General features: G+C 40.5%; 1 protein-coding gene across 4 annotated transcripts in view; it reads right to left on the bottom strand.

The window, feature by feature from the left end:
• Positions 1-5752: 5752 nt before the first annotated feature.
• Positions 5753-16224, bottom strand: part of LDLRAD3 (low density lipoprotein receptor class A domain containing 3) — a 115133-nt gene continuing 104661 nt past the window's right edge. For 2 of the 4 annotated variants that reach the window (XM_076344369.1, XM_076344371.1), the window contains exons 5-6: positions 12350-12695; positions 5753-10704 (exon numbers count right to left, since the gene is read on the bottom strand). In XM_076344369.1, the coding sequence (XP_076200484.1) occupies positions 10443-10704; positions 12350-12695 (608 nt within the window). In that variant the 3' untranslated portion in view covers positions 5753-10442. The remainder of the gene's footprint in view (positions 10705-12349; positions 12696-16224) is intronic. The other 2 variants (XM_076344370.1, XM_076344372.1) reach the window with 1 other exon arrangement.

Here is a 16224-nt window from a genome sequence, read left to right as displayed (position 1 = left end):
AACCACAGGCACAAATAAAACAAGGAATTCTTCAGGGCATCTTAATAAACTCTTAGACTGAACAGAGATGAGGGCAGACAGACTCAGTAGTGTTTTCCTAGCAGCCGAGAGTGGTGGGGGAAAGCCCCCCCATAGCCTCAGGGATCATCTGTAGGCCCCTGTTTGGCTGACGGTGTGAAGTCAGACACTCTCCAAAGAGTACAGCACAAGCTCGTTTCCAGATGACATTTCATGTTCTTATCCCTCCTTCCCCTTCATTTCCTCCCCCTTTGCCTTTGGACCTGTCACAGTCCATTGGTAAAGATGAACTGCATTGCTTCTGTTTTTAAGGGGATGCTTGGATCCCATAATGTGGTTTAAAGGCTTTCAGACAGACTTACTCCTGGGGCTGCCGTGCACGCTCAGCTACCATCTTCAGTCACTGGAAGAGGGCTGAAGCCCAAAGCCCTCATCTTGAGCATATCTAGCAATCCAAGTTCTCCCCTCACATGGACCTAGCCTCAGTGACCTGAAAAATAAGAATCCTAGGAATGATTAATTCCTTAAAGGCTCTCTTACTTCAGAAGTAGGACAGCCACCGTCAAAAGTCCACTCAGCACAGCTCAGCAGGACAAGAGATGAACTACTGGCTACAGGTGATTGTAGAAGCTCAGATCAGACTCTGCTTCCACTGAAATAAGTGCCTGTTTCTTCAAAAGAACGTGAAAACCTCAGGTGTGCCTGTGCAGGCAAGTTCTGTGTCACTGAGAAATAATGGATAACCCCTGAAGCTGCTGGTACTACCCAACACACCATGCAGCAGTATTAACCTCTGCATGGAGGTTATAAGCCTCATTACCCAGCAGCTTAATGGAGGCCCACCCTGACACAGCAGTATTGATTTCAGCTCTCATGCTAGCTGGGATCTCACCACACACATGGTGTACGCACACCTCCAGGAAAAAAACAAGGGTGAAGGCAATTTCTGCCTTGATGCGATTAACAGGCAGCAATGCTATTAGCTTTCCAGTTCCCTGCCTCCCTCTTCCTCCCCATCCAGGGCCTTGTCCTCCTGGGATTTTACATTTGGTCCTCTCAGTGTCACACCACACCTTCCCCTTACAGCCTGAAGCACGCGCTCAAAGCCCACCTTGGTATGCACAGTAAGTGCTTCTCTACGCTGCACCTAGCCTATGCTGGAAACAGAGCTCCTCTGATTACTTTATCAGATTAATACAAGAAATTATCAGCCACTATCAGCATAGTGGCAGGCTCTTAATAAAGATTAATAGTTATTAATCAAGCCTAAGTTGCAAAGGGAAGGGTTAATGTCAGTGTTTGTGTGACTGAGGCTGTCAGTGGGGATTAGGGGAAACACCCATCACATCTCCAAGTTCTTGTCTGCTTCCACTTTCTTTTAAACAGAACATATTTTGGACAGTATTAAAGTAATTGGGCTCATTAATTTTTTATGTTTTTCATTTGTCTTTTGCAGATCATGGCTTTTTTTCTTCCTCCGGTCATCATCACCATGGGAAATTAGCTCCTAAAGTCTTACTAATTCTTTGCTGGCAGTCCTTAATGGCCTCTGATCCCACAAGGCATTTCATTCATCTGGCGACCGCCAGGCTGCAAGAGCACCAGGGTGCTCTCCGCCTCGCACCCCCTTTCTCAAAGCAGAGATAAGAGCGCAGCTATTTTAAAAGCAGGAGGTGAGATGAAAGCACTCGCTTCAGATCAGACACTGCTGCCATTCCATAATTAACGTCACCTAAATTTTTAAAGGAAGAAAAAAAAAAAATCTAAAAAATTATTTCAAACCACTTTCTCCCCCACACATTAGTCATCTCGTTCTTGATACCGATATCAAGAAAAGAAAGTGTGGACTTTTTTTTTTTTAAATAATATTACCAAGCCACCCTTCAACGCACTATCTTGAGCTCATTTTTCAAATGCCAGCATAAAAGGCAGCCAAGGTGGCTCTCTTCTCTCTGTAGTTCCCTGTATCACTTTGGGCTACCTATATGCTCAGGGTCAAAATGACATTTCTCCCTCCCACTTCCTCCCCCTCCTTTCCCAATTGCATAAAGCAAAAAATGTTGGTGCCAGCCGTCTGACAAAGTGTTCCTACAGCCCCTGTAGGAACCTGTGCCCCTACCCTCCACACACTGCAACTGCAGTTTGCATCTTTAAACCAGCATTATTTACAGAAAGCCACTTCCAATACACCCTAGCTCGCTTCTGGGAGACATTCACAGTCTACATATTTGTTAACCTGTGGAAACCTATAGAAATACCTACTGTAGGTTAAGTCCCGGCCTGAAAACTTACTCTAGAGCAGAATCCTGCTCCACGCAGAGAGCTATACAGAATAAGTCTGCAAATATAAATAAGGCAAACAAGTACCTAGAGGTTAGAAGAAAATATGGAATTCAAATATTTGTTTCTGTTTTTCTGATCACTGCCCAAATTTTTGCAAAAAGGAAGAGAACTTGAAACAGTTACCTGCAGGTCCAGACTTAACCTCCTTTTTTTTTTTTTTAAATCTGCAAAAATCTCCTGTTAAATGGAATGGCTTTAAAAGATTACAAATGGATGGATAAGACAGCACTACCCAGTGGTCAGGAGGCTGGATCTTGGAAGATGTAGGTTCTGTTATTCCTGAAATTCGTCTTGACGTCTCTCCCTGTCTCAGGTGTCCCCACTTAAAAAACAGTGCAAATCTTCCTCCCATCCCTGCAACTGATAAAAAGGAAAAGAGAGAGAGTAACAAGAGTGATTAGTTGCTTGAGAAACACGATTTCAATAAAGCAGCCAGAGGATTTCTATCAAGCTTCCTGAAGGAAGGTGGCAATCGGTCTAGAATGATTTTCACATATTTCAGGTATCAGATAACAGACAGAACAACCAAAACCATAACAGCCATTGCTTTCAACTGTGAGTGCTGCATCAGCACCAGCTCCACCTGGGCTCATGGCACAGGAATTTCTAACCCTGACCTGCAGCCAGCTCCTAGAGACTGGCTTTGCTGATGAAGATCTGCTGCATCTCTCAGATGCACAGGGTTGTTGTTTTTTTTTTCCTGTAGAAGCTCAGGTATGATTTTATCTTATGTAATCCATGTCTTAACCAGCATATCTAACACGACACCTTGAAAGCGGGTATTTAAGCCAGCTCCATTATTTCTGAAGCAGAGCACTCTCCAAATCCACTTTGGATAATTCATTCTCTGCTCTGCACAGACTGCCAAGGGAGAACGATAAATACAGCAACAGATGCACGGAGAATTTTTGCGCTTGACTTTGCATCGTATTTGAGTAAACAGAAACTAGCAAAAGAGCAGCCAAATATCAACCATGTTTCCTTAGTCTGCAAACGCACTCATTGTGCAGCACTTAAATATTTCTTATTCAGGTATAACAGCTGGAACACTTAAGAAACCTCCAAAGGGGTTATATCTGTATCAAACAGCCAACCTTACTGTCCTCCCCTTACCTCGCACCTCTGCAAGCTAGTGCTACTTTGGATGCAGCATTGGGCAAAGAGCATTTTCTAAGGTAACTCTGTCACAAACAAACAAGAAGAAAAATCTACTCTGTCAAATAAAACATCATACTACTTCATCACTGTGCTGCAACATGACTCGCATTTGTCAAGGAAATAGCAGGTATTCCAAATAAATGCAATAGACCATTCATTCATTCTATCAAATTGACACTGTCAGGGTGCTCCTCTAGAAGTGACCTGGTTTGGGTCAAGCTGAGCTATTACTCCTATTGTTCTTACACAGATGAAGGCTCTTGTACTTTTGTGCTGAAAAACAACTATGGTTTAAATTTGAAGGAGTTACAGGCTGTGGTATCAAGGAATGAGATATGAAATTTTTTACCTCAGGATAACTGGTAGGAGTTAACCTTAGGTGAGAGCTACTAAAAAAAAAGTACTTACCTGTACAGTGGCTGTTGGGAAGCATATATGTCATGGTCCCACATCAGTTCTCAGTGAAAAGGGGTCTTCTGCATGGAATCAAGCACCAAAGCAACTGCACTACTGAACCACTTTGTGCCCATTCTCACAGAAATGCTAAGGGCCAGATCAGCCGCAAAACTGCTCTACCTTTTCATCCGCAGTGGTCCCCTCAGTAAGGCTGTAAGGAATACTGTTGGGATTTTGGGAAGTGGAGAATCATGTTTCAGTTTATCTATTCACAGTATGTTTGGCAGATAAACAGAAAAGTTAATTCCCTAGAGAGATCAATCCAGTACTTTTCCAAAGTGCTTTATGCAATATGCATACCCTCAACTTTGCTTTGAAAAGCAAAGAAGAGCTGTGAATTTCCACATGAAGATGCCTTTATTTCAATTAATAACAGCACATCATTTTGGACTACTGCTCCCCAAAAAGTGAAAAGCTGCTTAGTTCTCTCACCAATAGATAACTGAGGCTGAATGATTAGGAAACTGCTTGCAAATCAGCAAGAAAAGATGCAGCACTCAGAAATCACTGCTGAAATAAACTGCATATTTAATTTTTAAGATGCAAAAATTAAGATCTTTAAACAAATCGAAGCAGAGGGAATAAAAATGATGAATCAGGAAGCTTAGCTGGAGAGTATGCTATTTATTTTCATAAGCAGCTGTCTTCTGAATCAACATTTCTCAAGCATAGCTCTTGCTGGGACATCACTGAATGAGCCACCTCTGAGACCCCAGCACTCCCTCCCCTGCAGAGAGCCCATTGTGGCAGCCTCAACAGCTCCGTCTCCCTTGTGCCGCTGGTGTGAATTCTGGATCCACAGCTATTTATTTTGGAGCAGTTTGCCAGTGTCAAACAAAGATTACCATCTGAGAATTTCGGTGAGGGTATGTGACTTAATTAACCAGAATAATAATAAAACTGACATGCCTTTGTGAAGGTAGCAGTGGAGATGAGTCATGGAAGTGAAATATGTCAACCTTTATATACTTATATAGATTGAAATATTTAGACATAACATTTGAACCCGTTCTCCTTAGTCTGTGAAAATAACTTCATAACATAAGGGGTATTTCTTAACGCTAGTCCTTTGAGTGACAGGACTGTCTCTAATGAAGTACCCTTGACAAGAAGAGTGGCTATGATCCAGACGTCAAGAGGGTCTGGACGGTTCCCATGATAGTGGTGGTGCCTGCATCAGGCATCCGCAGAGGAAAAAGAGCCCTGACATGGGACTTCAGCCAGACACACAGCCTCCACAGAGCATCTCAACTTGAATCTGGCTCACGTATCTGGCACATGGATCATAGACCTAGAGATAAACAGGGACATTGTGCTGGGAACATAAGTGATGGGAAAGTGGCAGGCGGAAAGGAGGAGGTAGAAGCTAATGCTAAAGGCCCCTTAGCTCTGCTAGTAAATCCGTATGCAGAAACCAGCACTGAGCACGAATCTCTGCTGAAGCCTCTAGAGCTTTGCTACAAAGCAGACAACAACAAAACATCACTGCTTCAGATGCCTCGTCTTTGATAGTACAAACAGAATGGCAAAATGAGAATGAGAAATTATGAAATTAAGCAATTTTCATTTGTATAAATATAGAGACATATGTAGCAGTATATTTTTATACACACGTACATGTGGTTTTCCAATATCACTTCCTTTTAAAAATATGTTTAAAACCCACGAAGATTTAACAAAACTTAACAGTGAATGCAAAAGAAGTTGGAAGAAGCCTCATGTAGGAGGCTATAAAACTAAAGCAACTGAGACTTCATCAGACAGGGGACATCCTCACTTGTGAACAGTATTAAAACACCAACTTTATTCAGGAATACAGAATACATTTTTGAAGATTTCCAGTTTACAAAAGTTTAAGACAAGGTTGGGTTTCAACATACAACCTCCCTTAAAGCTCTTATGTAACATCTCCATTTCAAGTTGACAAAACCCCTCAAATCAGATAAAAAAAAAGAACAAATGAAGGCCACAGTCCTGTACTGGGATACATTCAGGCAGAATCCAGCACAGTATTGAAATTCTTTCTGCAGTCACATATTTTAGTCCACGGGTGCAATATAGCCTTGCGTTAATAAAAAATATTTCAGATCTAGTATGAACTGCAAGAAGAGCACTTAGTCTTACCATTTTAGTTCCAGGCATTATATGCAAAGTAGCTTCCAATGAGCAACAGTTAAAAACAGTACTTGCCATCTGATTACCACGTTAAAAATACAGCATTAAATTCTTCCTTCATTTATACAATTTTAAATAGTCATTAAAAATTAAATTCAGAATCAGTGTCCTTCTATCCTTTTAATCGTTAAGAGTCTTTCTTATCTACTAAAACCATTTGTCTTTCCTAAGATGTCTAAAAAGTAAAATGCACAAGATTAACAAGCTGCAGCATTAATTAAAATGAGAGTCATCATCTCTTTCCTCCACCCAGCTTCTAAATCTATCACAAAGGCCCTATTAGCTGTATCAAAGTAAATTGGTGTAAATAAAACTGATTTGACTTAAAAGGAGAAGAAGAATGAATGCAGTTATTTAAAAATCGCAATGCATGTCAGTGTTGTCGTGTATGTCACTATAGACAAGAGCCGAGAAAATTATTCACAGGCTCTCTTTTAAAAGCATTACTGCCAGTTTTCCATTAGCACAATACCAAAGAGGTAAACTGTAATTTGTCTTACAAGGAGCTTCAGATTATTATCAAGCAGACTCACTAATGGCCTAATCTTAAATACACAGCACTTTGACTTCAACAGAGGTTACAGACATTCAAAACTCCTGAAATTTATTTATTTATTTTTAAATAACCCAAATCTTATTTCCAACAGGCTAATCCACATTCCTTCATTTACCTCAAGTAGTCATTTCTTCAAATTGTTTTGTTGGAATCAAATATATTAATACCTGTGCTGAGGAGAGCTACTCATACCAGTGGCCACCATTCAACACAGATGTGGAATCAGAATTTGGCTCTGGAAGAAAACTTTAATCAGTTTTACTTTTGTAAGAATAGGTCTTTGAAATAACACCGATTTGTTTAAATATTAAGTATAAAGGAAAGCTCCTGGAGGACTAACCTCAAACTAAAAGGTTAAGAGCAACTGCAAACAATAGAATGATCAATTCCAATTTTGCCAGCTACTGAAAAGAAATCCTACCACATGGTATTTCATGAACATTTAACTTCAGCCTTACGAGCTGCAGGATTTTCAATGAAATATTTAGTTTCATCAGTGCAGTTGTTGCTACCATGCTTTCCCAAAGATTCCACTGAATAATGCAGTATAATGCTGTATTAACACTACTAGAAGTGACACGTTATAAACAATTTCTGTGTGATACAATTTCCAAAGAAACCAGCTAGCAAATCTGTTCTACAAACCAGAAAACTGGAGTAAGATGAAAAACCCCCTTAAAGTTTTAGCATGCCTTTTTGGAACAAGATGCTGAACTTCTGTACTCCTCAAAGTTCAGTGGTCCCCATAAGTAACAACAAAGAGGAAGACAAGACTTGTTTCTCTTTTTGGATCTCTAGACAATGATATGTAACAACACCCAGAAATGTAGTTAACAGCCTCCCAAATCAACAATCAATCAGAAAGGCACAATCTCCTTTTGTAACTCGTGCTCTCAAAAACTAAAAGATGCCTATACAAAGATAAATACACCCTTAGCTGGAAGGGAAAATGTCACACCATTTAGAATGTTTTTTCCTTCTTTTTTTTGTAAAGTCCAAATAGATTATCTTAATGCAAAAGTTACATGAATATATACAACCTGAAAGAGTATCTTTTTTTTAATATATATATGTACATATATGACAGTGACTGACACAGAAGGCAGAAGCAGCAGGCTATGTCCACTCTTTTCCTACTTCTAAACAACGCAAGGCAATGTTTTTCAGATGCCATAGGCAAACAATATTTGGTTTGCACACACCCTGGTGTCTTAGAATACACGTGGTGAAATGCAGTCCCCCGTGGAAGGCCTGCGTGAGGGATACGTGCCATGTAAGTTCCACTGGACACAATGATTTAGTTTCACTAATACAGCCTTAGGCAACTTTAAAATTAAAAAGATGTCTAATTCTAATGAAACTACTGCAAACTCTTCAGTAGTATGTTTTAAAGTCCAATATAATGGTTTAAAAACTGCAACAGAAAAACATTAAGGCTAATTCCGATACATCATTACGTAGCTCTCTTACAGAGGCCGAGCAGAACCATAATGAAAGGCTGGGAAGGACAGCAGGGTCCAGTGCTCATAGGAGACACCCCTGCACCCACCTTTACTATTAACTCAGCTATGTACCTGAGTTTAACCTACCTGTAAAATAAGTAATAACTGCCTGCTATGTGACAATGACAACAGTCTGCCTATCAAGTCGGACAGAGTCATTAATTAGCCAAGTTCTGCTTTGTCAAGGACAGCATAATTACATTGCTTGAGCTCCCAACAAGGATGAAATCTGACCCGATCTTGTACATTGCTTTACAAGGACCTAGCAGCATCTTCACCAAGGCACTTCAAGACAGGCTGCCTAAGCCTGTAATGAAAGGCTGCCATTAATCTGCTTCCAAAGTCAGCAAAACCCATCAGCATTAGAATTCTCCAGTGCTCCCCACCATACCATCTCAAGTCCTGGAATGACCTGTGCTTGTAAATCCATCTGGCCCCTGCCTCTTACATACCATGACAGTAGACTCCAGAGCCGAAAATAAAAAAAAAAAAAAAACAACACACAAAAAAAAATTCAAGTGTATGTGTGGGAACTGAGACTGAACTCAAGTCGTTCCCCTACCTACACTAAAGCTCAAAAATTCTTGTGTTCTGAGCATATAACTTTTGGGCAAAAGAAGTTACCTTAGAAAGATGGGGAGGAAGAAAGCAGAAGGTGTGGGCAGTCAGCTTCCTTCATTTCCATTAAACAGCAAAGTCTGTTTAATGACACTGTTCATTACACGGAAGAAGAATGGGAAATGTGTCTGATAGACAAATATAAATAATTTTTCAAGGCCAATTTCTCTCTGGACAAGAGGAAGACACCGCATTGTCTTCTGTATACTGAGCACAAGCACAGCACTGCAGTGGCATTAAAATTCACAGCTTACCTTTCCTCTTGCCACTCTGAATACCTTTACCTCTGAGATGCTTTCACACAGGTGATTCAACACTGTGCACTGAAACACACTTCACAGGAGACCATTCTAAGCGTTAGGATAAAACAGACACAAATAATTCTGTTTTTCTGCAGAAGCTAGAATTTCAACCAAATGAACATGAATAATGGCAAACTCCATAAAAACCAATGAGAATATCATAAGTGAAATGTTGACATTTTAGAGTTCTACTGGTGCAGTAGAACTAAACCTATGCAATACACTATTTACATAGATACACACAGTATTAAACATGTGTATCCATGCATGTACATATACACGCTGTAGACACGGCCGACAAGCCCAACACCTTTCACTACATGACCTGCTTTCAGTTATTTTACAAATATAACAAACTAGTCATTCACACTAAAGCTTTCTGTGATGGGTGTTTGCCTCAAGCTGGTTTTGGTGTTCAAGATGTGATGTGTCAGGTGTTAGCTGAAACAGTTTGGGGTTTTTTTGTTTTGTTGTTTCGTTGTGTTTTTTTTAAGGAGGAACACACAGAGTAATGTTGTTTTGCCACGCTTAAAAAGAAGTCTTGTGCTGGTTTGTTGAGAAGCTTCAGTGCCTCTGTACTCAGCCTTGAAGTTTGACAGATAAGCCAACCTTTGTGGCGTTCCTGAGAATATCCATGCAAATTTGGCCTAGATATTAGCATCTGGGAAAAAAACCTCGTTTGCTCAGTTAGAGTTGTTACATCTTCACAAGCTTAAACTTTGAAAACTACATTCCCAGTGAGAATGTTCCAGGCCATGAAGAGAAGGGTCAAATAGGACATTTTCTGCAATTTGAGCACTGCGAGTGGGCTAGCATTGGGCACCAGACCTCCAAGCAGAAAGACTGCCTCTCATGTGCTTCAATGACCACGAGCTGGCACCAGACAGTAAGAAGAAACAGCTCACATGTCGACAGGATGGGAGGCAGTCTGAAAACAAGAGTCCTTCTGGCATAGTCTTTGTGTGCAACATCTGTATATATTATACATGCACATATATACATTCATATACAGTAAATAGTCCAAGAAATACATCACATCAGTTCTTTGACACAGTACTGATGTTTCTCTTACTAGTCTGAACTGGAACTTGCTTGCAGAAATATTGTGGAGAGCTGATGTGACTCTAGGTTTAGCTCTCACAGCTCTGTCTTTGATGAGCCCAAAATGCTGAATTAAAATATTAACTTAGTGTGGATTCAAATCAAGTCATCATTCAGGCACATGTCCCCCTGAAACCTATTAGCCACAGCAGATTAACCCATACAGACTTGAAAAAGTAAATGCCTTCCTGCCCATCCCAAATACTGGAGCAGTTACACTTCTCTTTCAGCAATGTGGTTGACCAGAGAATCGCTTCGATCTGCTGTCCTCTCGAGAAGAGTTCTGTGGCCATCCATGCTGTCATGGATGTCTCTTGTCCAACTGCTGGTTGTGCCCAGAGGGCTTCCTGCCATGGATGTGTCTGTGCTCACCAAGCTTCCTGTCCGAGATCGGTAAGGAGGAAGATCTGGCTGATTAGGGGATTCAGATTCAGAACAATAAGGTGGTGGAGGAAGGTCAAACCAAGGTGGTCTGCTGTAAGATACACAACATAGTAAGAGGTTACTGAAAACAGTAGTACAGAAGAAAGTACATAGTTTTCCAGTTATGAAAAAAACAAACAGTATTTCTTAGCTTTTCCATGATGACACCTATCAGGAGATCTCAAACAGACTTGCCTACATTATTCAGGTCATTTCAAAACATCCACACCACCACTGGACACCAAGGTTTCTGGTCAAGATGCAACATAGCTAATTACATCTTGCTTAACACTCTACACTCCTATTTTCATGGGTATGCACTTCCAACAAATCTCGGCTTACCCTCAAAGACAGCTGCAAGAGGTAAGAATTTTTCCTGTATAACATTTACACAACCTGAGAAAGCGCTTTAAAAGAAATAAGTAGTGGATTTACACCTATAGATAATGATGTGAACACAAGAAAGCTCTGAGGAAACCTCTGTTACGTGACAGAGATTAATGGCTTAGGGTCTACAAATAAATAACGAACTGAATTCTCCACGTGACAAATCACTTTTGCTGTCATGATATCACATGCAGAGCAACTGCTAAGTAGGCATAGACAAGATGAGTACTGGATTCAGGAAAACTGTTTTTTGGTTCTGATAGTAAACAAGTAAAGGGACTGAAGGGTTTAGCAGATTGATAACAGGTCCTGGGAGCAATTAGCTCTGAAATTACTGGTAGTTTGTATCAGCCCAGGTGAGAAGTGATTACAATCTGGACAGCTGCTCATTTAGTCGTCCTTACTAATGAAAAGATATCATTATTATGAATGTCAACATTAAGACAAGGGAGCTGCTGCCAAATGAAGCAGAGAATAGGAATGTAAATGATTATACTATCATACTTAGATCCCAGAGTTCATACTAAAAAATACTGACAGGGTGACAGTGAACAATCTGGATCATTAAAGTTCATACCATGACCTTTTTATGTACAGAGGATGTCAGTCTAGGAGTTTTGTTTGGGAAGACTTTACAGACAGAGGTTAAAACGAAGGTTAATTATCTACAAATAAAACATCATAACCCAAACCACACCTACCCACAAAAATTCAGCACACTTTCAGCTATTTAAAATGACAACAGCGCTTTCCATTTCAGAGTCCTGTTCTTTTCTTCTATTGGTAAAGGGAAAGTAGTACAGAGCAGAGGGACTATACAATTTCTTTATGTAAGAACTGAAGACCTCTTACCTTTATATACTTCTCACATGTGACCAGGGTAATTTTTTTTTTAAATAGTATGACCTACAACCTAGCTGTTTTTTGGCAAAACTCCAAATTCAATTTTCATGTTTTGATTCCAGACTGACACAGGATATCACTACTAGACAAGTGATATATTTCTTTGCATTCTCCTGCCATCCTCAAAATCTCTACTACCAATGACACACGCTAAAAGAGCATGACTTAAGTTCGCCTTAAATCCGTTTAATACCAGTAACAGTAAGGGGACCTGAGGACAATGAATTTTTCATATGCAGGAGGAGCTCAAATTTGCCCAAATTTGGCCCTATGCATGTGACAGAATTGCAACACTAATTCTGTCAAAAGCAGTAATAAGGATAAGTCGGGAGCAGAAGTACAGACTAACAGAGCTGCAACCAGTAGCATGAAACTTTGGTGAGCACAGAATTAGCTCCTGTACATACCTTTGGTCGAGCACAGCCTCTGAATAGGATGGCGGAGAGTCCAGGTCCACTGGCCTGTGGTAGGCCTGGTTGGACACGTACTGGATCCCATTGTTGACGTTGTAGGTGACACTGCAGTGGTGTGGGTGATCAAGGACCACCAGCCGGGACAGCAGGACAGGGTGCTGCAGTCGATGCACTGGCAGGGTCATGAGATTGTTGCGTTTCCGTTGGTGATGCAGGACTAAGGCAAGAAAGGCCACCACAAGTACGAAAATGACAGAGCTACCAATGATAGCATAGGTAATACTAGGGTAGTAAAGTAGCTGATTTTCTGGGGTCATGTAGTCTTGGCCGCTGCCTGCCTCTGCAAGACAAAAAGAAAAGGAAGCCTGAGATTTGTTTCAATATAAAACTGCTCTTAACCTATGCTGTGTTTTCCGCTAACATACTGTGTGACAAAAGTAAGTTTTCCTTTTTTCTTTGGATTGTGGAAAATCAGCATATGCATGGAAATCAGAGATTGGCTGACTATCACTCAGTCCATCCTGACCCGCAGTAAGTGCCAGCAGATAAACTACTAGGGAGAGACAAACTGAGAAAAAGGAAAACATGTCACCATAGTAGGAAGCATGTGCACTATCATGGGAGTATCTCCCCCATCCCTATCTATCAGTCATAACTTTGTTTCCAGAGGTGAGACACCCAGTTCCGAGGCATAAGCACAGTACCTCAGCTGTAGCCGGCAAAGCACACTAGAATCAGAGATGTAAAAGGCCTGATCTTTACTTTTAATGATAACTTGCAGTGCAGTCAAAGTTTACGTGTAGTTTATCAAAAAAGGCAGCAACTACATCCTGTGCTCCACAGATCTAACAGTCCAAAATAAGTACGGGAGAAAATACAGATAGCTGCTCAGTAAAGGATGGTTATTTGGATGTTTGTGATCAGAAGACCTCCTGCTGGAAAAAATTCAAAAGAAGAAAGGGTGTTGGAACAGCAAAAACAGTGATGTAAGCCTGGCAGATGTGATACCAGTAAGAGATGTGAAAATCTGAAAGCAAAAAGTGCAGTGAAAGAAGTGAATGGTAAAAGCAAAACAAAACAAAACCCTCAAACCAAACAAAAAAACAGATTAGGGTAGAACAAAGATGAGGAAAACAAAAACATGAGCTGGGCTGAGGCCATGAAAGATGAGCTCACACAAATGAGCTTTAATTTGAGGTGGAAATTGTGAAGGGAATGGGAACTGAGTGGCAGGGAGCAGGAGCAGAAGCATGACCCTAAACAGCAGTATTAGAGGGCTGATGAGAAGAGATGAGACGACCAGATCAGAAGAGGTACTTCAAATAGTATATAGTATATATTTTATTTGCAGGAGGCCCTGACGAATCAGCAAAGTTACCGAGAACTGTAGGAGAAGTTACAGTTGAATTTGTTCAGTCATGATACAGGAGAAGGAATTCTTGCCCAGGCTCTGGGCCCAGAGAAGCAAAAAGGTAACGGAATAATGACTTTGGACAACATCTGAATGCATCTTGAACTGCATGCAAATCTTATATGAGAAAGCACAATAAAAGGCAACAAAATGCAAAGGAGGAAAGGCTCAGAGAAGCAAAATGGCATAAACACACTGATGCGACTCTGCCGCACTTGAGGCCAGTGCCAAGCACCACAGTACCATGTTCCTCTGACTCCATTTCAGCCCCCTGTTCACAAGGTCATACAGCCTTTGAGTACTGTTTTCTTTTTTGGGGAGAATTTCTATTTCTGTGCAGGCTGTAACTCCTTATAGCCTCAAAAAGAAAAATACTATTCTGGTACAAGACATTCATCTACCTCAAGAAAAACGAGAGACTGAGTAAAAAACAAACAAAACAAGCCCAACCCCTTGACCTCCAAAATCCACACAATTACAAGAGGACTATCCATCCAAATTCTTCATTTCCTACTGCAGAAGGCTGGGACAGTAAATCTTAACATACTATTTTCCTTTCATTCGCCTATCAACTAAAACTGCTTTTTGGTCACTCAGAATTGCAACTGAGCCACAAATTTCTCTAGCAACAAAATAATGAAATATATACTGACTGCGTCCGGCATAATAGAAGAGCTTTCCTCAAGCACCCATTGTTCTGCATCAAGATGCTTTGGGTATTTCTCTCAATATTTGATTTTGGTAGTTCACTTCCATGGTTAAACACCAAATCACATTTTTCAGCATCACTAAAAATAACTTATGCATTAGTCAGTTAAGATAATACAACATAAAATGGCTAATCCTTTAAACATCTCCATTTTAAATCATAGATATTTTAGTAAGAAGGGATGAGATGGGAAAGAAAGACTGTACCAGAACTAAGAGAACATGATTATTGGTCCTGCTACTGACTATGAAAACTACCGCTCTTAAAAAGATCTGTTTTACTGATGATGCCACTACAACCACAGACCAGAGCTTTGGAGGCCAGCTGCAAGCCACACAGTTTTCTTGATACCTAGCGTCACACCTCAGTGAGGATCCTTGCTAAATTTATTTTCCCATGCAAACTGTGCCGGAGAGAAAGCAGAAATCGTTATTACCAGTCAACACTAGGTCTCTGGCTCACTCAAACTGAACAAAGTCTGCATGAAGAATGTAAATCAAAGCAGAAGGGAGGAAAGGAATTTACATGCATTAGTAATTTTAATTACAGCTTATCACATATTGCTGTGGCTTCTTTAATACACTCCCTAAATTCACCAGCTGAGAAATGAATTCATGTCACATATCATGGACAAGGGCCAGCATAGGGAGTATAGTGACAAGCAGATCATTTTTATGCAAACATCAACAAGTTTATTTGCAAGGAATGATCCATGGATGAATACCACTACCTGAAATTCTTCAGTGCAAGGAAGGTAAATATTATGACATCCCAGTAAAATACCACAAGACTTTCATTCAGCTTGGCTCACTGGTTACAGCACATTGGCATAAGACTGGGAACAGGATGCCTTTGCAGACCTGATGAGACCTAATTAGTTACCATGGGATCATTCTGCAGCAGCACAGTCCCTTCTCTTTATACGCTCCATCTTATTAAAAGGGAAGAAAAATGAGAGAATTGAATTATACGTTAACTTCTTTTCAAAACTTTTAAGGTTATCCATCTGTTTATGATAGCATCTTCTAGGTCCTGCATGAAAAGCCCCCATAAATCCAAACAGATTAAACAGATTGCTGAAGAAAAAAATATTTTTTCAAAAGTCAGATGGGATCTGATGACTGGTCTGAAACAAGACATCTATTTTATCTGGTTTTATGATCCTTTTCATACAACAACCCACATATCTTGCAGAGATTTGGGGTAAATTTGCAGTTAACATGCTGTTTTGGAGCTTTGGGATTACTGTGGCTAACGAAACATCATTTGTTTACCAGTAACTCTCTATTCCTTTTCAGGTTTTTAGATCTGTTGCTTGTATTCCCATTTAGTTCACTGTGTCTCTGAGAACAAGAGCAATCTCAGGGCATGCCTACACTACTGAGGGACTACAGTTCTGCGTAGTTCTTCTACAGTTCTTCTTCTCTGAACCAGAAGTATAGCCGTGAAGGTGCTCTTTTGAATAGTGCTATCTGGTGCAACCTTTGAACCGGCCAACACATCAATATTGCTTTTGGGATCTGAATTAGCATCTCCATCAGTTCAGCTAGTTCTAGCCTGTGTGTCTCTAACATGGAGCTGCACTGAGGAGTACAGATATATCCTGTGAAGAGGACAGAATCTGGTTTATTTGTCAAGTGCTCTTTCTTGTGCCCTGGGCAGTGCTGAGTACTTTCAATGGAGACACTCTCCCTCCCCATGCAAAGAATCCAGCTCCCTAAACACGCATAGTCTTTATACCTTTACAGG

The sequence above is a fragment of the Aptenodytes patagonicus genome, chromosome 7 (assembly GCF_965638725.1).
Source record: "Aptenodytes patagonicus chromosome 7, bAptPat1.pri.cur, whole genome shotgun sequence".
NCBI lineage: Eukaryota > Metazoa > Chordata > Aves > Sphenisciformes > Spheniscidae > Aptenodytes > Aptenodytes patagonicus.
This window is presented reverse-complemented; position numbering and strand designations above follow the sequence as displayed.